At 40.7% G+C, this 24,728-nt stretch overlaps 1 protein-coding gene across 3 annotated transcripts in view; it reads right to left on the reverse strand.

Moving 5' to 3' along the window:
* LOC144456601 (uncharacterized) overlaps positions 1–24,728 on the reverse strand; it is a 162,543-nt gene that overhangs the window by 36,172 nt on the left and 101,643 nt on the right. For 2 of the 3 annotated variants that reach the window (XR_013485604.1, XM_078151841.1), the window contains exon 2: positions 18,577–18,680. Coding sequence is in view for 1 of the 3 variants with exons in the window: in XM_078151842.1 (XP_078007968.1) it covers positions 5,628–5,746; positions 18,577–18,680 (223 nt within the window). In the remaining 2 variants the exon portion in view is untranslated. Of the gene's footprint in view, positions 1–5,213; positions 5,393–5,609; positions 5,747–18,576; positions 18,681–24,728 lie in introns of those variants that run through there. The other variant, XM_078151842.1, reaches the window with a different exon arrangement.

The raw sequence follows: 24,728 nt of genomic DNA on the forward strand, positions 1-24,728 counted from the left end.
CCCCACATAATTTGTAGATTATAAGTAGTTGCTATAGCAACACCTAATAAAATGCTGTTCTCTAATTTTTATGAATCAGTGTTATTATGTACAGATGATCGTGGGTGACAGTTTGACCTGTGATCATTCTGATAATTAATTGAGTTCTCCAAGATATTGTGGGAACTGCAATTGTAGAATACAAATTTAAAGCCTGTGGGTCCATAAAAGCTGTTGTTGTTTGGTTATTTTTCACTCATATCCATCTCTTTGGGACTCCATTTGGGGTTTTCTTGGTAAAGATACTGGAGTGGTCTGCCATTTCTTTCTCCAGTTCATTTTACAGATGGGGAAACTGAGGCAAACAGGGTGAAGTGACTTGCCCAGGGTCACATGGCTAGTAAGTGTCTGAGGCCAGATTTAAATTCAGGAAGATGAGTCTTACTGACTCTAGACCATCCACTAGCTACCCCCCCAAGAAAGCTAGTGAGCTCTTAATGCATAATTAACCACCAAGTCATATCTTGCTAAATATTCAGAAGGTGCTAAATTTTTTACAGCCTGAAGTGTGATGTGGCACAATTCCTACCAGTTTCTAAGCAATCTCCATTGATCACTAAGCCTGACCTCCCTATGGATAACCCTTCTGTAATTTCTCATGTCAATGACCTGGTGCTGAATTGCCATTATGAATACCTCCATCTCCACAGACAAATCCACATGACACTTATTTGTTCAGTGCTTCTTTTTCAACATAGAGTTGCCTGAGTTCATGTGTATGACCCTCATGGAAGGACTTTTGATTGGACTGGACCTTAGTCATCTCATAAGCTCCATCTGGAGACAAACTACTTTCAGTTACATTCAACAAATCCAGTGGCATGAGTCTGGTCTCAGCTTTTGCTATTGTTCAGTGAAGGGACAGATGTTTATTCCAAAAGTATTTCTGTAGTTTCTGACCTATTTATCATGGGCCCTGAGAAGGTCTATCAATCATCCTCCTTTTTGGCAAGGAAGCATTAATCTTTTTATGGTTGCTTTAGGGCAATGGGAGCCTGTGTTTCATTAATATTGCATGGGTTTTGTTAAGAGGTTTTCCAAATCTGTTATAAGCCATTTTGCAGTTCCAAAAGTACATAGAAAGGTTGGTGTCATTTAGGTGCTAATTGCTTTAAATGTATTTACATGTTGTCTCCCCCCATTAAAACATACATTCCTCGAGGGCAGGGACTGCTTTTGCCATTATCTGTGTCCCGGAAGCTTTGGAAGGGATGAATTCCATATCACTAGCGTTCTCTAAGTGAACCCTGGATACCACTTGTCAAGCATATTCTTAAAGGGATTCCTGTCCACTTCCTCTTCTCTCTCTCTCTCTCTCTCTCTCTCTCTCTCTCTCTCTCTCTCTCTCTCTCTCTCTCTCTCTCTCTCTCTCTCTCTCTCCTCCCTCCCTCTCCCTCCTCTCCACTTCCCCCCTCCTCCCTCTTGTCCTCATCTCTCTTCTCTCTCTTTCCCCTCCCTTCTCTCTCTCCCTCCCTCTCTCCCCTTGCCCTCCTTCATCTCTCTCTCATATTTTTTCCTTCCTCTCTCTTTTCCCTCCTCTCTCTCTCCCCTCTTCTCTCTCTCTCCTTCCATCTCTCATCTTCCTTTCTTTCATCTTCTTCCTCCTCCTCCTTCTTCTTCTTCTTCTTTTCTCTCTCTCTGTCTCTCTCTCTGTCTCTGTCTCTGTCTCTCTCTCTGTGTCTCTCCCCCCCAAAGAGATATATACCCACAAGTAACCTGCATAGACATGGAGATGATATAGTTAAGTCCATGGGACTTGATAAGATTCCCATGAGTGAGAATGTAAAGGAAGAAAAGGACTGAGCACAGATCCCTGGAGAATCCCCACAGTTCAGAGGTACAACAGGAATAATAAGCCAGTAAAAAGAAAAGGAGTGACCAGACAGGTAAAATAAGAACCCAGAGAGAGTAAGAGGAAAGAATATCTGGGAGAAGGTGGTTAGCAATGTCAAAGGTAGCCACAAGGTTGAGTCCTACTCCTAGTCCTATAAAATCTTTACAGCAGGGGACAATAGCATTTCCTTGACCTACTAACCATTAATAAGAAAGGAAATGACATTAGTCTAATTGTGGCCTGTAATTGATGAAGCCAGGCTGGCTCCCTGGGATCACCACTTCCTTTTCCAAATATTCACTAACCACAATTTTCTAAAACTTTATCGAGAATTAAAATCCAGCTCCTGGACCTAAAATGGATAGGCTCCATTCTCTCCCACGCCTCCTCCAATCCTGTGGCATCACCCCTGCTCTCCATGATTCTTCTCAGTTCAAGGCCATGGCTGAGCAATCATGTCTGCCAACTCAGTCAATAGCTAAGCACGTCCTTCACCTGGACCAGGAGACGTGAGCTAAGCAAGGGAAGCTCCACGTGCCCTTCCTGGCTCTCTCAGACTCATCTGAGTTTTCCATGCTTTTCTTTGCCACTTTTGTTGGTAGTTAGAACCCCACCTTCTACAAGAAGCCTTTCCCAACTCCTCTTAATTCTAGCGCCTTCCCTCTACTGGTCATCTTTAAATTAACTTAAAGATAATTAATACAGCTTATTGTTACATAGTTGTTTGCATACTGTCTTCCCCATTAGACTGAGATTTCCATGAATCAGGAAGGGTGTTGCTGTTGTTTTTGCTTTTCTTTGTATCTCCAGTTCTTGGCACACAGTAGGTGCTTTAAAAAATGCTTAACTGATTGACTGTTCTTCCCAGTTCTAAAATCCTTCCCCTTAACAGAAAAAAAAAAGAAGCAAAATAAGTGTCAAACACCTCTGCCTGTTCTCTATCCTCCATCACATTGGTCCCGTCCTCTTCAAGCAGTGGCCCTAAGAGGGACTTTATTCAGAGGCCCATGTCCTGCTTTCTTAGTCTTGGCCAAGATCAAGATAACAGATAACAGGGTTGAGCTGAAGCTATCTTTTCCACGCTGCAGAATGGAAGGATTGCCTGACAGTTCAAGATATGAATCAGTAGAACGACCTCGAAAAATAAAATTGGTTCTCACCTGTCGTGGCCAGGGGATTTTGCCAAACAAGGTGAGGGACTGGAGTATATGGCTTTTCACCATACATTCTAGGACAGGCTTATGATTCTAAAATCCTTTCACAGTGAAGAACAGGCTAGGTTTCAGAAAGGGTGAGCTAATAATAAAAGCCTGGCTTTCTGGTGCTCATCTTCTCTCTACATATCTTCTCTGGTTATAACGGTCCATCTTCCATAACTTTGTGGATAAAGCCTCTGGTTAAGATTTATTTCTTGTGACATTTTATTCGCTTAAAGATACTGCATGGCACTGGTTAACACCTTAGGTGAACATAAATCTTCCTGTTTGATAGTTTTCTTGGTGTCAATTCTCAGTAGATCATGGAACAAAGGAACCTCTGCAGTCATATCTGTCACATGTTTTTGATGTATACATATAGGATGACATCTTGTCTGAGAAGAGCCTTTAATAATTACAACAACAACAACAATAATAAATAGCATTTATATGATTTAAGTTTTGTAAAACATTTTGCAAAATTACCTCATCTGATCCTTACAATAATCCTAGGAGGTGGATGCTATTCACCCTATTTTACAGATGAGGAAACTGAGGCAGACATCGATTAAGTGACTTACCCAGGGTCACACAGCTAGTAAGTATCCAAGGCCAGATTTGAACTCAGGACTTCCTGAGTCCAGGTCCAGTGCTTAAATGGAATGCTTACTTAAATCTTAAATCTTACTTAAAATCTCTAAGACTTCAACGGATTTGTATGATGAGGCACATCGCACGTCACACATCCAGTCCTGTCAATCCTGCCAAACCTGCCGGTTCAAGTCCTTGAAGAGGTGTCTATAGGTGTAGACCAGTAGCCCACCCCACAATAAGGGTTTTAGTAGGTATGTTAAGACCCTCCATCGGGAGATGTACTGGAGTCCCTAATAAAGGCGTATCACCCAGTTAAGTGCTTCAACTTGATCAGATCATTCCCCTACAATGTAATTATAGCTGTGGACCCCTAACACCATCGACAGGGAAGCTGTAAACACAACATCACAATAGTCATGTGCAGATCAAGGACAGCAAGATGAACAGAAGAAACAGGAGGTGGACAGGGCAGTGGAAATCCCAAAAGAGAAGTGAGAAGAGTGGCTATGGCCTTTCCAACAGGATAGGCCACACGGTTTGGACTGAGGAAGGAAGCCAGATGGGTCTTTACTGAAACAAAGTAATCCAGCTGTACACTGGAACCATCTGTGTGGGCAGAGCTACAGGAATTCAAGGTCATCGAGTCAAGAAGGCACTGGTGAAGATACTACTGTCCCTGAGAGCAGCTATTCACTAGAAGGAACTTATTGAAGGTTAGGCAGCTAAGTAGCCTAGTGTCCAGAGCACTGGACTTGGAGTCAGGAAGTCCTGAGTTCAAATCTTGCCTCAGGAACTTATAAAATGTATGGCAATGGACAAAACACTTCAGCCTCAGTCTCCTTATCTGTAAAATGGAGATTACAGCACTTACCTCATAAGATTGTTATGAGTGTTCTACAAACCTTAAAGTGCTAGCTATTATAGGGATCCCCCATGCCCTGTCTATCACCACCATCCCTCCCTGAGAGGCATCCAAATAGAAGAAACCTAAAATCTATCATCTATCAGCAGACCAGATGGATTCCTCCAGTATAAATCCCCTCTGACTCCTTTCCCCAACCCCATTTGTTGCCTCAGTTCTAAGGAAACATCTAGGCCCAAACATAAGAGGAAATGACTCAATGGGGCTGAGGGCACAGATTGAAGAGAGGATCAGAAGAAAATACAAATATATCATTGTTAGACGCAAACCGCTAACACCGTATGTTCTGTAACATCCAGGAAGCCTTTAGAGCTAAACAAAGCTAATCCTGTGAATAAATAAATAGCTTGGGTGGGAAGAACACCAGCTGGCAGCACTGGAAGAGCCCTGAAAGGCGGTCTTTTCGAACATCTCTTACCCATCATTCTGGAAGAGTGCCTAAAATTCTCAACCTGAAAGTAATTCTCTGGGGTGAATTAAATTCCATTAGATATACATGCAGTCTGTGCCTGCTAATGCAAGGCACCAAGCTGGGGGCTGGGGGATACAGTGATTAAAAAAAAATAGGAGAGTTTCTGGCCTAGAGAAATTCAGATACTGGAAAAGAAACCATTAACCTGGAATATGTGAACTTGGATGGGAAAAAAATACTTCTTTAATTCAACATAAGTGTTTTCTTTTATAATCCTGTGCATTTTATTTTAAGGATTTAAACACAGAAGTGGTCTATAGGGTGGAGCAGATTCCCAAAGGGACATCCATGATGCAAAAAACTGTTAAGAAACCTGGGTTCTGGTTGCTGTGTCTCTGAAAAATAAAATAAGAACAACAAGCATTTAATAAGGACCTACTATGTCCCAGGCACAATGCTAAGAATAGCCAAAAAAAAAAACTAAAAAACCAGTTTCTGGCCTCAAAGAGTTCACAATCTTAAGAGGGAGGGGGATGCAGCATGCAAACAACTATGTACAAAAAAAGAGAAATACAGGATAAACTGCAGATAAAATCCTGAAGAACACATTACCTGAGAGGAGAAGAGCGCTCAGCACCTAGTGATGACCATTGACACAGATTCTTTCATCACAACAGTAATCCCCCAGACAATGTCAAGAAGAACAGGACATAGGACAGGTGCTTTTTGATAGTGGGAGGGGAGGAAGCCTGGAGAGATGAGGGGAAAGGAAAGGATTAAGTATTGATTAAGAGCCTACTGTGTGCCAGGCACTGTACTAAAAGCACTTTACAAAAATTACTTCCATTGATTTTCACGACAACCCTCCCAGGGAGGTGCCATTATGATCCCTATTTTACAAATGAGGAAACTGAGGCAAGCAGAGGTTATGTGACTTGTCCGTGGGTCACGCAGCTAACTGATGTCTGAGGATAGATTTGAACTCAGCCTCCAGAAAGATCTGGAGAAGGAGGACATTATCAAGGAAGAACAGAGCTACGTTGGGCAGCCCTTCTGAGGACCACGGAGAGCAGCCTGGGTGACACCATGATTTGGGGGTAAGAGAAAGAGACGATGCCAAGGTCAAAGGAAGGGGAAAGAATGAAAGACAACCAATGTATATGCCTGGTAACAGCCTCGGTGGGGCAGTGGACCAAGTGCTGGGCCCAGAGTTCAAATCCTCCTTCAGGCTGATGCTTACTAACTTTGTGACCCCAGGCAAGTCACTCAATTTCAGTCTCAATTTCCTAATCTGTAAAATGGGGATAATTATAGCCTCGTCCTCTCTAGGTTAGTGTGAGAATAAATGAGACAGCACATGTAAAGTTTTTTTTGAACCTTAAAATCCTACGTAAATACTATTTATTGTTTGTTATTATAATTATTAGAACTCAAATGCCACTTCCTATAAGTGTGCTTTCTGGATGATTACTTTGTGTGATTTGGCAGGTAATTTATATTTACTTACTTGTGTACATTTTTGACCCCTCCTCCCCCAAATGAATGTAATTTTGAGGGTAGGGGCTGTTTCCTGGCTGTTTCTGTAGCCCAAGGCGTTGGAGAAGGACATGGCAAACCACTCCACTGTCTTTGCCAAGAAAACCCCAAATGGGGTCGTGAAGAGTTGGACACGACTGAAAGACACGACTGAACAACACCCCAAGACCTGCCATGCAGCAGGAACCTGAAGAAATGCTTGTAATTGAACTGGCTCGAGAGCTGCGGTGGAATTTTAGCTCACTGACCATGTAGCATCTGGGTCGCTCACTCTACGGAATCTGCTTTTGGCTGAGAAGAACGCTTTCTTTAAAAGTCTGGAAAAACACCTCGACTACTTCCTGGACCACACAGCTGCCCTCCAGCCCCGGGTCACAGTGCCTTGGACACACACACACAGAAGCACAGCAGATAAGAACGGTAGCCCAGACGGCCGAAAGGCAGCATAGGTCTACTTTGTAAATCCATTCTGACTTAACTCGAGAGAAGCATAAATATAAGAAATTAAACCACTCTAACCAAGAGCAAAAAAATGAAAAAAATAAAGCTATGGACATGGGGATTTACTGACGGGGAGCCATTGATAATAAGGATACTCTCAATCTCACGCTGAGATGTTATAAATAAAAGTCATATTCTACTCAGCGAGCAAAAAGATGGATATCTATTTCTCCACTGTAAAAACAACACAAAAAAGTCACAGTTTTACCTCTATGGTACATGCCACAAATAGCCAGCCCCCCACCCTTAGAGGATTCTCACACTTCGTGACAAGTGTCTTATTTCCAATTTAAGTGGCTTTTTTCCTTTTGTGAAGTCAATATCTAAATTATGCCATTCTGCGACTTAGACCACTAGGGTGTACACCTATCTTTGAAATCTGCAGCCAGGAGAAGTTAAAGGAACCTGGATCATCCCTGATCCAGCCCCAAGGAGCTGCAAAGGTCTCAAGAATTCATCATATCTCTTTAGCCTCTGTCTGCCAAAGTTGGGTAGGCAGATGGCATCCTACACTAGGGCTGTCTTTTCATCTCTAAATCAATCTAGTAGAGGACTCAAGTATAGGAAGCAAGCAGCTTCCTTCCAGAGGCACAGATCTACCAGAGTAGAAGACTGATAATGCTTAGCCCAGTACCCTGCACATAGTAGGTGCTTAATAAATGTTTATTAACTTACTATCAAAAGAAATAAACCTTTTATCCTGACATAGGCACAAATCAAAGGAGCAGGAAGGTTTCCTGAGCATATTTTATTTTGGGAAATTAGCTCCTACTGTCCAGTTAATTCAATGTCATTCAATAAATATGCCTTGAGCGTCAATTATGTGAAGTAGTATACAAAGGGTTTCTGATACCAATTCAACAAGTATTTATTTAAGTGCCTACTGTTTACAAGGGGGCAGCTAGGTGGCACAATGGATAGAGCACCAGGCCTGGAGTCAAGAAGACTCATCTTCCTGTGTTCAAATCTGGCCTCAGACATTTACTGGCTGTATGACCCTGGGCAAGTCACTTAACTCTATTTGCCTCAGCATCCTCATCTGTAAAATGAGCTGAAGAAAGTCATGGCAAACCTCTCCTGTATCTTTTCCAAGACAACCCCAAATGGGAATCACAAAGAGTATACACAAATGAAAAAACAACTGAACAACAGCACTGTTGACAAGGGAAGAGTCAGCAAACTGTAATGGGCAAAGTGAAGCCTTGGTTCAATTCTTCCTCTGACACATACTGGATGTGAGACCCAGAGCAAATCACTCCGTGCTTTAGCCCAGCAATATCAAACACAAACAGAAAATGGGGACCACTAACAGTAAATAGGGATCCCTGTAGGCTTCACATTGACTTAAAAAAAACACACGTTAACATTTTCTATGTTCTATTGTGTTTTTATTTATTTTGTATAATATTTTCCAATTACATTTTTATCTGATCCAGGCTACACATATATACTCATACACATATACATTAAAAGAGAAGTCCAGGGGCAGCTAGGTGGTGCAGTGGATAGAGCTCCAGCCCTGAAGTCAGAGAGAGAGAGAGAGAGAGAGAGAGAGAGAGAGAGAGAGAGAGAGAGAAGTCTACCTTTTAATCTAGGCACAGACAGAATGCAAACAACAAAAAGATACTGAACTCCCAGGGCACTGGAATATGGTAGTGACACCAAAAGAGGAAAACAAATATCGGAAATCCAAAGCCTAAGACTTACTGGTTTCCAGTAAAAAAAAAAAAAACTTCCCAGGGAGCACCACCCACCAGGATGTTTTAATAAAAAAAGATTCCACTCCCTGTCAGCCAAAAACACATCTGAGTGAAGGAATACAAAAATAAAACGAGTAAATAGCTAACCAATGCAACTTACTGGGGGGGAAGGGAGCAGGAGGGAGAATGCTGAGGTTTACGAAAAATTAGTTTTTAAATAATGGTTTTTTAAAAGAGAGCCGAGTTCCTGTCTAAATGTAAATGGAAAAGGGAATTATGTTGTTAAGGTTGTTTAAATAGCTACCTGAATCCACAGTGCTACTTAAAATAAACGTGCAAATGTGTTTTAAACACCAAAATTTTTATATGTATGTGTGTGTGTGTATATAGACATATATATATATTTGTACACATATATATATATATATGCACATTCAAAACCATAATAATTTCTAACAGAAAAATATACTATAAATATTTGCATTTTCATAAACAAATTAGGGAAGGCAGTATAAAATGGCTTCCCTCCTGGATTTACTAGTTCATAGAAATCCAGCATTGACAGTCAAATGCAGAATCCTATGGAGTTTGGAACTTGGCTCATCACCAATAACATAAGTCACTTGGACAATGTGAAAAGCATTCAAAGGATCTCAAAGCCCCTTCGGTGGGGGAATGTGGAAAGTCTTCCTTTTCAGACTCCTGACCTGATGGACTATAGAAAGTATGCCCAGGTGTATAGGATGTTGCCATTAGGAACACGTGAGCCAATTTTTCAAAAGAAATCTCGCAACTGCTTCTCCAGATAAGTCCAAATGTCAGGTAAGGAAACTTTGGAAACTATCAGAGTTCCGGCATCAGGGATACTGCATGCTGCAGAGCCCAAGGAGGAAGCCAAGAGAGGCGCTTTCCAGAGACTAATCAGCAGTTTCTCTTCCTCCTCAGCAGACAATTGCCAAGCATGATTTTGGCATATGGACGTGGGCTCATTTCTTCCCAACAAAACCACATCCTCCAGTCAAAATAACATCCAATCTTTGGAGAGGGAGTATTCCAGTAAATCAGACTGGACATTTTAAGATGTGATCAGAACATAAATTTTGTAAAGGACCCTCAAATTATGAGCAGTGGTGCATTACAGCCAGCTTCTACAAGCCCTCAATAGACTGTGAAATTTCCAGTGGGAACATTCCCACCTTGGTAAAACTACAAATCAAAACTTTATGTGTAGTCTTGCTCATTGTCTCATGAAAATGAAGGGAAAAGTGTTACTAATACAGATTAAACTTTTTTTTAAATGTGTCACAAGCGAATGTTCAGAAAGCCGGTAGTTAAATATTTGCCAGCACACCACTGAAATGATGACTCTGGGGAGGACGGTAGGATTGGAAGGGGGGATACTTCTAGCTGTCCACAAAAGGAAATTTGATAGAGTCTGAAACACAGCTATAAATTCAATTCAATCAAAGAAATATTTATTACCAGGGTCAGAACAGAATCTGAGAGGCAAGAAAAGAAATATGACATACTAGTCTAGCATTAAGTCTGAAAGAACAGAAGTACAGCCACCTAATCCTTAAAGGTAACCCAAACAGATTTGCTGATACTAACCATCAGGAGAATAGACTAAAAGCAAGGGTAACTGAGCCGACAGTTAAATATTCTATATGAGCATTTAGACCTTGGAAATCAGCAAATGCTACCGATCAGGACTTCATTTATTATTTTGTTGCTTGTCTAGAGTTAACAAAGTGATGAATAAAATGTTAATAATGTAAACTTTAAAAGGATGTCATAGATCTTTTTTTTAACAACTCTTTTTTTCTTTTTTGGTGAAGCAACTGGGGTTAAGTGACTTGCCCGGAGTCACACAGCTAGTAAGTATCAAGTGTCTGAGGCTGGATTTGAACTCAGGTCCTCCTGACTCTAGGGCTGATGCTCCATGCACTGCATCACCTAGCTGCCCCTATTTAAATTTTTTGAGAGCCAATTGTTGTACATTTACCAGCACACTCCTGGACAAGAACACAAGGGATACATGTGCCAATCTGTTCCACTGGCTACCCAGTTTCTCATCTATCTATTCCGGTCCTTGAAAAGCAAAGCAAAATACATGAGAGGCCCAGAGAATCCTAACTCTGGCCAGAATCCCAGGCTAGGTTCTCAGTAGCAGCCACATTTGGGAAGGATGCTGTTTTATATTCAGAGGGAAAATAGAAAGGAAGCTTTCTGCAAATGCACCAACAAAGCTCAGGCACTTTTTTTTTTTTAATAAACCAACCACAATGAGTTCAAATCTGGCCTCAGACACATAACACTTACTAGTTGTGTGACCCTGGGCAAGTCACTTAACCCCACTGCCTAGCCAAAAATAAATAAATAAATACATGCATAAATAAATATATACATACATACATACGTACATACATAAGCCAACCACAAGTAAGATACAGCAAGATGCTTACAGGGGTTGGCAGAGCTTCTTTGGTCTCGTAGGGTGGAGGCTGCAATCACCGAGACCCCTCCACAGGGCGGAGGTTTTGAGACTAAGCCAACAGCAAGGAACAAAGAAGGAACAAAGAAACCGTGTAGATGGCGCTCAGTTTGCCCAGCTCCATGAGAATCGCCTCACCTGCCAAAGCCCAATAAATTAACTAATCCCTGGGAACACTGCTGCTCTGTCAGTCAACAAATATTTACGAGAACTGTAAGCATGCTTGAGTGTACCCTGGTATTACAGCTTGTTGACTGATTTGTTCATTGAGTGATGTGAGGAAAAACCTTCTTGAGATGAGAGTTTTTCCAAAAGCAGAATGAGCCGCTTATAGGGGTGGTCCGTCCATCAGTCAGTCAAACATCGTTTATTAGGTGCTTACTCCTGTGCTAAGTGCGAGGTACCCAGGGAAATGGGAGAACATTGTCCCTGTCCTCAGAAGGCTCCCATTCTGATGAGGGAGAAAACGTGTCAATCACTAGGTATATATAAGACAAAGCTGGCACAAACAGATGAAGGTGACCTCAGAGGCTAGAGGGACCAGGAAAGGCCTGCTGCAGAAGGTGACAAAGTCCCAAAGAGAGTCTGAGAAACAAAGAGGTAGAGGAGAAGAGGCACAGCATTCCAGGCATGGGGGAACAGCCAGAGAAAAACAAAGATGGCGGACCACAGGCAGGAGAAGCCAAGTAGACCAGGATCACTGGATCAGAACGTGTGGACAGGGCCGCTGTATTAAAAGATAGGAATGGTAGGAAGGGGACAGGCTGGGAAATATCATCTGATCCTGCCGGTAACAGGGAACCATGAGAGTTGAATGAGTAAGTGGGTTGGGGGTGACACAGTCAGACCTACCACTGAGAAAAATCTCATTGGCTGCTGAGTGCAAGGTGGATCAGAGTGGAAAGAAGACCAGTTAGAAGGTCACTGAATGGAATATTCCAGCTGCAAGGTAACAAGGGCCCGAACTAGGCCAGGGGCTGTGAGTGGAAAGAAGGGAATGTATCTGAGTGATGCTGGGAAGGTAGAAAAGAGGAGACAGTAGAGCTGGATAACCACTCAAAGGGTGGCTTGAGGGAGTTATGGAAATAAGCCGACCACTGTGAACCTTGCCTTTCATAAACTTTAAATCCGCTGTAGGACAGTGTTCCTGTAGGGAAAAAAGGCCTAGCAAGACCAAAGTCCTGACCACCACTGGGACCATGAGAAAACTGACCACTTTCAGTGACGTCAATCTGAACTGAAGCCTTGGAATGAGCCTTGTTATTTTGGTTTCTATAATAAAATGAAAATTAAGCATAAAATAAATATATAATACATATAATACATAAATAAAATTATCATATATACATATATATAAAATAAAATAAAATAAACATGAAGCACAAAAAAAGACTGTAGCAGACAGGATCCCAATAGTGGTACAGTACTGTTTCCTCTCAACTCAGAGAAGTCAGCATCCATGATACGCAGGACCTGACCAGATTGATTTTCCTAACATATAAAAACAGAAGAATTGATATCTCCCTCACAAGGTAGTTGTGAGGCCCAGATCAAATAATTTTAGATAAGACACTTAAGAATACTAACAATAATATTAACATGGAAATGTATTATTATTAACAATATTTAATGTCAGCAATATTAATTATCGATATTATCAATAGTAATATATTATACTTTAAGAATATGATGTATCATCACAATTATTACTGATATGATTTACAATATTAGGGAAGATACTTAAATAATATATTATTAATTAATTAATATTGGCAATACCTTGCTATAATATATTATTAGTTGCCATTGATAATGTGTTATTATAAAATAACAGCATAATTATATTGATAATATTAGGTAAAACACATAAAGCACTCTGTATTGCTTTGATTATTCAATTATGATTTTCTTCTTTTCCAAGTGGGAAAATTAAAGCTCAGAGAAATTAAATGGCTTGTCCAGATGATAATGAGCCCAGGTCTCCTAACCCTAAATTCTTATTATACTTTAGAATCTGTTAAACGAAAAAGTCACAGGGCAGCTAGGTGGCACAGTGGATAGAGCACCAGCCCTGCAGTCAGGAGGACCTGAGTTCAAATTTGGCCTCAGACCAAACACCTGACACTTACTAGCTGTGTGACCCCGGGCAAATCACTTAACCCCAATTGCCTTTTAAAAAAGAAAGAAAGAAAGAATTTTCTTCCAAATCCTGCCTCATTTACTTAACTGTCTAACCCGAGGCAAGTTACTTAAGCTCTCTCTGTCTCATTTTCCTCATTGATAAATGGGAATAATAATAGGTACTTATGTTGCAAGCACCAAATAAGTAAATATAGGTACAGAACTTTGTAGACCTTAAAGCACCGTATAAATGCCAGCTATTATCATTAGTGTTATTATTTTTTCCACATCAAAGTACCCCTTTCTTGTATAACTCCCCCAGTGGGCTGTCTCCCCCATCACAATGTAAACTCTGAAGGTAGAAACTGCCTTTTCTTTTGTTTCTTTAAACCCACAGCCTCTAGCACAGTGCTTGGCACATAGTGAAGGCTGACTGGTAGGTTTTACAGGCAGCTAGGTGACAAGTGAATGCAACCCTGAACCTGGAGTCAGGAAGAGCTGAGTTCAAATCCAGCCTCGGACACTTAACCACCAATATAACCTTGGAGTCATTTAATTTTTCTCAGGCTCAGTTTCCTCATCTGTAAAATGAGGGTGATAACAGCACCTGCCTCCCAGCACTGTTGTGAAGATCAATGAGACCCTATTTGGCAAATCTGAATGCGCTATATAAATGCTACTATTGTTATAACAATTTATTTTATTTTTATTCCTTCAGGCAAGCATAAACGTATTCTATCACAACTGGGCTATGTTTTCTTCTTGCACATTCACACTGAATGACAGTGCATGAAAATAAGCTCAGGAACAGGAGTAAGGCCTGGCCCCATGGCCACGCTTGTTCCTGGGCTCTTTCTCCCTTCTAACTCTCCCTGCCCTTGTTACTGGCTCCAGCCTAGGCTCGAGAGACGATCAAAGAGGAACTTGGGAATACAGAGGGTACTGTGAAAGTCTTCATTCCAAACCTCTTCATAAATTGTAGTTTCACTCCAGAAAGTATCATATATAAGGAGGTGGGTCTAGAAATGGTCTCAAATCCTCCCAGTTCTAAAATCCTATTATTCTGCATGTAGCAACCCTTCTGGGACTTACCCACCCAACCTGACCCTCACAAATTTGTAAGATGGGTACCCCTGCTTCAAGGTACTCTGTAGGTCCTTACTCCTAAAAAAGGAGCACACAAGTCCATACCATTGTGGTTCCTTTGAAGGGTCAGCTAGAAGATAAATCAACACAAAATCATTTACTAATATAGCATAGTAAACATGATAATAATACAACATCCCCTCCCCCCTCTGCAGACTGCAGCAGACTCACCCATCAAGGTACAGGGCCAGGGAGAAGAGCAGACACAAATCTAGAGGTTGCTGGTAGTGAGGCACCCACATGAGGTGTCTATGAGCCCAAGGCAACTCACAGCTCTGGTGCTACAGAGCCCCAATATCCTTTCATGCCTTTTGGGTTCCTGGGTCTGCCCATAGCCATAGCTCAACTCTCAACTGCCAGGGCTAGTTCCCTCTTGAATCCAGAAACCACTCTCTTTTCTGCGGCCAGAGGTCACACTCTTTGTCCTCATTGACTCTCTCGGCTCCATGCTGAGATGTGTGCTCTCTCCTATGGGGCTATTATCACCATGGCAAAATGCTGCCGTAGCCAATGGGGAGGCAAGGAAGAGATATGGAGGAGGGAGAAGCCCTTCCTTTCTCCACTCCCCCAACCCTCAACCTCAAAGAGAGTCAAGTAAAGAAAAAGCTACTACCCACATACCTTAGTGGTTGTCCTTCATTCTCAGAGAAGACCAAAAGGACATTACCATGTTGGGGTTAAGGTACAGTGTGACCAACTATGGCTGATCAGACCACTACGAGATTGGAATGTTCTATCACAGGTCGGGCACAAATAGTCCATGGAAACATTTGGGGCGGATTCTTTAAATTTGCACATCTCACGTTTCTTTTGAGTTACTTCAATTCTGCTTTGCTCATAGAGCACACAGCCTTCTCTAATGTGGGCACGCCATGCTGGGCGGTCCTGTGCTTGTGTCTTCCATGTCACAAAATCAATTCCAAAGCTCTTAAAAGAGACCTTGAGAGTGTCCTCTTATTGCTTCTTCAGACCACCATGTGAGCTCCTTTGAGCTGTTTCAATTCTGCTTTGCTCTTAGAGCATAGCACCTTCTCTGATGAGGATATGCCATGCTGGGCTGTCCCATGCCAATGTCTCCCATGTCACACAATCAATTCCAGAGAAACTCTGAGAGTGCCCTTGTATCACTTCTTCTGACCACCATGTGAGTGTTTGCCTCGTGTGAATTCTCCATAAAATAGTCTTTTAGGTAAGCATATGTTTGGCATTTGAACAATGTGGACAATCCACTGGAGTTGTGCTCTCTGCAGTAGAGTTTGAATTGCTGGCAGTTTAGTTCAAGAAAGGACGTCAGTGTCTGGTACTTTACCCTGCCAGAGGATCTAAGACAATTCAAATGGGAGCAATTCAGATTCCTGGCACGATGCTGGTAGACTGTCCACGTTTCACAGGCATACACCAATGAGGTCAGTACAACGGCTCTGTAGACCTTCAGTCTGCTAGTCAGTCAAATATCTTTTCTCTCCCACACTTTCCTTCAGAGCCTCCCAGACAGTGAGCTAATTCTGGCAATGCATGTATCAACCTCATCTTCTATATATACATCCCTGGAAATTTTACCGCCAGGGTAAAGGAACTTATTCACAATATTTAGAATTTCTCTATTTGTTGTAACTGATAGTTCCATGTATGGAGAGTGTGGTGCTGGCTGGTAAAGAACCTGTGTTTTCTTGGTGTTAGTTGCTAGGCCAAAATTAGCACAGGCAGAAGAGAATCGATCCATACTTTGTTGCATCTCAATTTCAGAGGCTGCATTGAGTGCACAATCATCTGCAAACAAAAAAAAGCATGCACCAACACTCCCTCCACATTGGTCTTGACTTGTAGCCTTTTCAAGTTGAATAATTTACCATCAGTGCTTTAGCTGTCCTCAATGCCATTTTAGTCTTCACTGAAGGCATTTGACAACACGGCTGAAAATATCATGCTAAAAAGCATGGGAGCAAGCACACAGGTTTGTTTCACTCCGCTGGTGACTGGGAAAGAGTGAAAGCATTGTCCATTATCCAAAACCCAGGCAAGCATGCTTTCGTGATACTGATGTACAACACTGATGAACTTCTCCGGGCAACCAAATTTTGATATAATTTTCCATAAGCTTTCATGACTGGCAGTATCAAAGGTGTTGGGGAGAATAACAAACATTGTGTACAGACCTCTGTTCTGCTCCTGGCATTTCTCCTGGGGTTGTTGGGCAGCAAGCACCATATTGACCATTCCTTGGCCCTTTCTGAAGCCACACTTGCTCTCAGGGGGCTGGCCATCTTCCAGGTGAAGGATCAGCCTATTAAGGAGGACTCTGTCAAGGATCTTGCCAGTAATGACTAAGAGAGAGAGCCCTCTGTGATTGTCACAAGACAATCCATTTCCTTTACCTTTATAAAGATAGACAATGGGGATGTCCTTGAACTCCTGGGAGAACAACCTCCTCTTGCGTATAACCTGGAAAATTTCAATCAGCTTTTGTACGAACAGTGGACCCCCTGCCTCGTAAATCTCAGCTGGAATAGAATCAGCACCAGGTGCTTTGCCGCAGGAGAGGAGCCTAATGGCATTCAAAACCTTTTCTTCAGTTGCAAACTTGTCTAGAGAGGGATTGACTTCAACCCGAGGTACCCACATACATACATACATACATACAAGCAATATATGTGTATAAGCATCGGTGTGTATATATGTGTGTATACACACCCACATGTGTATATGCATATGCATGTGTATATTATGTAATATGACTACAATATAAATTATATGAAATATGATATGAATACTTCATAATAGCTAATACATCTTTTAGCTCTAAATACTATGACCTGACTTTAAAATTCCATTTCAGAGCACTTTGTGACCCTAATATAATGTAAAATGAAACAAAGTTAAAACACACATAGACCTACGTATTTAAAGCTTGCAAAGAACTTTATCTACACCATCTCATTTGATTCACACGCCAACACTGGGAGGCAGGCGCTAACAGGCATTTACTCTCATTTTACAGATGAGGAAACTGAGGCTCAGAGAGGTCGCATCCTCTCTGCTTGGTCACACAGCTAGTATCTCATCATCCTAAGATTTAAACTTGAATAATGAACCATTCCTAATGCCTTTCTTTTAGACCAGGTGTTCTTAAGCCATGGTCATGAACTCATTTTTGAAAATAGCTTGATAACTATATTTAAGTGTAGCTGGTTCCTTTCATAATGCTATGCATTTTATCTTATGCATTTATAAACATTCTTCTGGGAAGGGGCTCGTAGGCTTCATCAAAGGTTCAGAGCCCCTGCCCTAGACAAAAACAAGAGTCTTGAAAACAGATGGTACTTAATACATGTTTGTGGACTTGAATCAAATTTATGTGCATCATCAACTTATATATCATCTAATCAAATAGGTGATACGTATTTTAGGACTGATTTGGTGTCTGCCCATTTTCCCCATATAAAGCACATGAGAATATACTGATGAATTCCTGATCCCCCTCAATGCTACTGCCTCCCCTCTCTCATTTTATGAGAGATTTTTTTATGAGATATTTCACCTCCATTTAATCTTATATTTATCTTGTTTGTACAAAGTTGTTGACGTGAGATTGTAAGCTCTTTGAGGGCAGGGACTTCTGGCTTTCTTTGTATCACAATATCTTTGCACAGTGCCTGGCACATAGTAGGCGCTTTATAAATGGTTATCCACTGACTAAGTATATTCCATATCTAAAGAAAGCTTACAGGATCATTAGTTCATATATACATATGTGTGTGCATGTACATACACATACATACATACACACACATGCACATATATTTCCCATATACTCCCTCCTCTCTCTCTCTTTCTTCCCCAACCCCCACATTAAAATGAACCCTTTTCTGTGGGGTCACAGGATAAATTTGCTCCTTTCTGGACATCTATCTACAAACCTACTCTGTATTGGTATTCTCTGTTGTTCTTACCTTGTGATAACTGAAACAGAATTGTGCTGAATTCACAAAGGAACCACTACCCCTATGACCCCTGTGTCTTGCCGAGTTGGGCTGTAGCTAAAGAGTAAATAGACTAGGTAAAGTTTCAGAGGACTACTTACTTCCTTGTCTGCAAAAAGAAAATGGATCAAGCTTCCCCTTCCACTGAAAAACAGCAGGGCAGTGCGGTCCAGATCTGTCAGAAGGTGAATGATCATTTTCTTTTCTGGTGTACCCAGAAAAAAAGGAATTAGAGAAGATAAAATTAGAGGAGGTCAGAGGCAGAATTCAATCCAACACTATCACTGAACATAGAAGGAAAGTGAACCCCACAGAGGTTAAGTGACTCACCAAGGTCATACAGGGAGCACCAGAGTCCAGACATGAACTCAGGTCATCTGACTTCAAATTCAGGTCTACTCTCAAGCCTCATTGTGAAAAGGAAATATCCCTGGGTTCCTTCAGCTGGAAAAGCTCCTGGTACTTCTCAGGGATGGACAATGTGCCATCACCTGAGGCCTGGCCTGGCCAAGTCCAGAGAGTCTCATCAATGGAAAGTTAGTTATTTGATGGCTGGGGGGAGCTGCCAGAGGGGACAAGACAGTTCTACTGAGGTGCAGAAGGGCTGCAACTTATATCAGTGAAGGGTATACTAACATTGAAGAAATTACAAATCCTTTGACGTATTTAAAATGATGAAAAAGAAAAAAAGGTATTGAGTTTTGTATTTCCTACTGGGTATGGTGGAGGAGGGGGGCAGTGAGGTGGCTTTGTGGCCTGGAATCAGGAAGACTCATCTTCCTGAGTTCAAATGTGACCTCAGACACTCATTGGCTATGTGACCCTGGGCAGGTCACTTAACCCTGTTTGCCTCAGTTTTTTCATCTATAAAATGAGCCAGAGAAGGAAATGGCAAACCACTCCAGTATCTTTGCCAAGAAAACCCCAAATTGGATCATGAAAAGTCAGACACAACTGAAAATAGACTGAAGAACCACAAAGGTAGAGTATGTCATATTTTAGATAGGATGCAAGAGAAGATTTCCTTCTCGCCCTGGTCAATGTTGAGGACTTCTGAAATAAGAATTATATAGCATTTGCTAGGAATCACAGGGTCTAGATCTGGAAGGAATCTTTGAGGTCAACAAATACAAGTTACTCATTTTACAAATGAATAAACTGAGGCTCAGTGATTTGTCCCAACTCACAGAGGTGACAAAATTACAGAGGCAGGTCTCTAACCCAAGGCTTTAGACCCCAAATCCAAGTCCTGCTGTATACACCGATTCTTATCTCTCCCCTTGCTTCCCAATGTATTTATTTTTTTGTAGCAGGTACTATGCCTATGTAGAATCCTTAAGGAAAAGTCATACAGATATTGATATCGATTAAATAACACATTATAATCTCTTCCAAAGTAATTCAAACTAACTTTCCAGTAGGCCTGGGGGAATAGGAGTTAGTCAATTTCTAGTTTTCACCATTAAAAAAATTTCTAGTCAGAAGCCAAATAAGTCTAAATATCAGTTGCAGCAATATAGAATTAGTATCAGGTTATAACAGCATTCCAGAGTACCAGCAGAGTCATGGATTAGAAATAGAATCATTAACACTTTCCATGACCCATAAAGCAGCCAGCCTCCTACCACCTGTATTATTCTGGAATTTCTAATTGAGAATTTGGGACAGAAAAAAAAAAAGATGACATTAAATCATCACTACTTAGAGTAGCCAGTTACTACCACACTCACTCCCTCCTCTGCCCCCTCCATCAGAAAACATTTCTGTAATACGTCAAAGGTCACAGAACAAAATGTGGGGTTGGGGAACAACACTAATAAATTTACTATTGAAATGATCAACAGCTGTTGAGAATAGCACATATGACATTTCTTTAAAAGCTAGAATGTCAGCAATATAAGTAAGCATAATAAGAATTGAGAGAAAGTTGGACATCTAATTAACTCATTCATGGAATTAACCTTTGCAGGACCCTAAATTAAATAGGACCCTACTAATTTGAAAGGCAAGTCAACAAGCATTTATTAAGCACCTCCTATGTGCCAGGCACTGTGCTAAAATACAAAGAAAAGCAAAAAATAATCCCCAATAACAAAGAACTCACAGTTTAGAGAACTGGGGAAGACAACACACAGTGAACTAGCAACAAGTGATACTCAGGATAAATTGGAGATAATCAACAAAAAGCAGTAGGGGGGTGGGGAAAGGCTTCTTGTGGATGATGATATTTTCGCTGAGACTTAAAGGAAATCAGGGAACGTTGTTGCTGTGCAGTAGTTTTCAGTCCTGTCCCATTTGGAGTTTTCCTGGCAAACACACTGGAGTCATTTTCAATTTCCTTCTCCAGCTCACTGGACAGATGAGAAAACTGAGGCAGAGTTAAATGACTTGCCCTGGCTCACACAGCTGGCAAGTGCCTGAGATCAGATTTGAACTCAGGAAGATGAGTCTTCCTGATTTCCAGGTCCCACTGCTCTAGCCACCAAGCCACCTAGCTGCCCTAGAAACCAGGGAAGCCTGGAGGAAAAGATGAGGAAAATTCCAGGCATCAGGGCAGCCTGTGAAAATGCCTGCAGTCAGAAAATGGACTGTCCTGCTCAAGAAACAGCCTGGAAGTCACTGTCACTTGAGAGCAGAGTACATGGGAGGAAAGAAAGTATAAGAAGATGGAAAGGCAGGAAGGGTCCAGGTTATAAAGGGCTTCGAATGTCAGAGGATTTTTGTATTGGGTTCTGGAGGTGACAGGGGGTCACCGGAATGTATTAAATAGGAGGGTGTGACACAGTCACACCTATGCTTTAGAAAGATCAGTTTGATGGCTGTGTGCAAGACGTGGACTGGAGTGGGGACAGACTTGAAGGAGGAAAACCAACCAGCAGGCTAGTACAGCAGTCAGATATAAGGTGATAGGGGCCTGCACCACCCTGGTGGCAATGTCAGAGGGAGGATGAAAAAGAGAAGAAGCAAAGAAAATGAACTAAACCAATATCTTATGACTATTGATGCAAATAGTTTAAATCAAATCCTTACAAAAGGACTACAACAAAAAGCAACGTTTCCAAAACTTATTCATTATATTTAAGTTGGATTTATGCCAGGGATGCAAGGTTATTTCAACATTAGGACCATTTTAAATATGATAAGATGTAAAGCAAACATTTTTTGCGATGCAGAAACATTAAACACTTTTCTAATAAAAGAAGGAATAAATGGGGAATAAAATAAATTCATTTAAAATAAATAGGATGACCTTTCCCCACATCATTATTTGGTATAGTTCTAGAAATGCTAGTGGTAGCAATACGATAAGAGCAATAAAGGTATGAACATTCACAAAAACAAAACAAAATTGTCCCTATGTGAGTAGGACATGATTGTTTGTTTGCTTAGAAAACTTGAGAGAATCAGCAAAGAAAATAATTGACAAAATTGATAGCTTCAGTAAAGTAGCAGGATACAAAATAAATCCCCCCAAATCATCACCATTTCTATAAAACAATAACAAATTCCAGAAGATAAAAGAAAGGAAAATCCCATTCAAAATTGCCACAGAAGGCCTAAGAGAACTGAGAGTCAATCTACCAAGACACTGTCAAATCTTAAATAAATAAAATTTACCAAACACTATTTTTTTAAAAAATGAATTAAATAATTATAGAGATTTACTACTTATGTTTGGGCTATGTTTGTATGATAAAAATACTATCTAAATTAATTTACAGATTTACTACTATGCCAAACATATTAACAAGGGGTTACATTACAAAATAAATAAAATATGTGTATGTGCATATACATATTGTATGTGTATGTAATTATATAATTAATAGAAATATTATCATATATATTTGGGGATGCTTCAACCTCTAAAGAGAAAATTGAAAAAATGTACCTCCCTCCTTGCATTACAGAGGTTTGGGACAATGGTTTGAAACACTGTGAGTTGGAGTTAATGTCACTGGTTGCAAAGATTCCAATGAGTTGAAATACTATTAGACACAGTTAATGTATCAGTTGATTTTGCTGAATTTTCCCTTTTTCTTTTTGGATCTTTGTTCCAAGGGAAGGCTGTACAGAGAGGCGGTAGAAGTTGAGTGGCCTAATAAAAACCCATTTTGCTACCAGGAGAAGGAAGAAATGTTAATAGGAGACTCATTCTCCACCCAAGTAAATCTTGGGAGGGCTCACAACAGCTTCGGTACAAACAAATAAAAAGATGGCGCTACTATAATCATTTTAGCAGTTGCTGCTATTCTTTTGCTATCAAATTGTGTGCAGCATTTTCACTTTCCTATTAATCGACTTGTCAAATAAGCATTTATTTATTACGAGCCAATTGATATCTCGGACACTGTCCTAGGCACTATGGAAATAAAGAAAAAGAAGGGATAAAAACTGAAAAGAGCCCTTGTACTCCAGCAGTATACATTTTCCTGGGGTGGTGGAGATAATACGGATGTACTTAAAAATATGCGAAATAAATTTCTACACCATCAATACAAACTCAATACATGGCAGTTAGGGAGGAAGGGCCATAACAACGTCAAGAAGGTACTACTCAGGCTGCCTATTATTAGTCCTCCATTTTCCCCGAGGATTAATGATTTAAGCTGACATGGTAGGGGAGAGAGGATGGATAAGGCCCTTTTTGTAAATAACCACACATGCCTTGATTCTGAAAGATTATCATTGCCCCTTGATTCACACACCTAGTATTGTGTGTATGAACTCGAAGGACAGGTATTTCATTTCATAAATCAACAAGAATTCACAGCTATTTCTAACATTATTCTGATTTATCCTGCCCACCCTACCTCCCACACATAAACCTAAAGAAAAGCAAAGCTGTGAGCTCTGTGCTACACCTCTACATTTTGTTGAACAAGTGGTATTTGGCCACTTATTCATGTACATACCTAGAGCTCTGAATCTGAATGTTGTTAGTAGTTATCAACTCAGGTATCTGTGATTTGGGGGATTTGGTTTTTTTCTTAATTTCTGCCTTGTGATTCCATCCACAATTTGGGAATTCAAGGTACAGAAAATCCTTCCTCACCCCCCTCCTACCCTTAAACAGGTCAGTAATGTGTCCATATCACAAAGTCTTGGAAAATTGTCTGAGACACTGAGAAGTTGTGGGTTGGCCAAGGTCACCCAGCTAGTATATGCCAGAGGCCGGCAGGTATTCCTGACTTCAAGGTTAGCTTCTTTATACATAGTGTATTTCAATTATTCTCTGTACCATCGATGGTGTCAAACTCTAGTACAAACCCATCCCTGCTGGTCACATCTTGACTTAGAAAATCACAAATTAACATCATCTATGTATCGTATTTTTACTCACTTTGTTAAATATTTCCCAATTACATTTTAATCTGGTTGGGGCTTCACTTGGGAGTCTGATCAAGGGTAACTGAAATATACAGATAACCCCCCAATCTTTTAAAAAAAATATATATATATATATATATATATATATTTTAGTTCCTACCTTTCTCCTGACAATATTGTTCCCCATAGCAAGCAGGACCATAAGAGCATAGATTAAGAGCTGCAAGAGACCTTTGAGAGCACTGAGTTCTACCCCTCATTTTACAGATAGGGAAACTGAGGCACTGAATAGTTAAGTGGATTACCCAGGGTCACAAAGCTAATTTACTGCCTGAAGCAGGATTTGATCCCAAGTCTTTGATTCCCAAGTTCTGTGCCCTATCCACTACATTACACTGCCTCTCTATAAGGGAAAGGGCATTAATATTGACTGTTTTAATTGAATGGTTTAAGTATGAATACACAGGAGTCTGGGTGCCAATGAGTAGCCAAAACGTGTGGCACAGTCTTTCAAAGAACCTCGCAATTCTATGATGATGAAGACTATACCCTTGCAAAAGCTTTAAAACTCAAAGAAAAACCAGGAGAATTTCTTAGACCCTTCTAATAAATGAATTCTAATTTGCCCAAAGACCTTGTAGGAAAGCAGAAAAACACTTTTAAAAAACGTGCTACTTGTTGACCTTGTGTGGTTTCTTTCTGGCATCCAAAGCACAAAGATATCATAAGAATCTTTTTTTACCTCTGAATTTTGATGAGATTATAAACCACTCAAGCTTCACCCTTGTAGTTAATATATCATCACAATCTATTTTCAGTCATTTGTGGGCAGTCTTGTAATAACTTCCAATTACTCCAATAGACACTTTTTTCTCTCGTGCTCATTTTTCAAACCCAATGCTTCATTTATTTGGAAAGACTT

Source organism: Phascolarctos cinereus, unplaced genomic scaffold (genome assembly GCF_003287225.1).
Source record: "Phascolarctos cinereus isolate Bilbo 61053 unplaced genomic scaffold, phaCin_HiC Scaffold_1;HRSCAF=81, whole genome shotgun sequence".
NCBI classification, from domain to species: Eukaryota; Metazoa; Chordata; class Mammalia; order Diprotodontia; family Phascolarctidae; genus Phascolarctos; species Phascolarctos cinereus.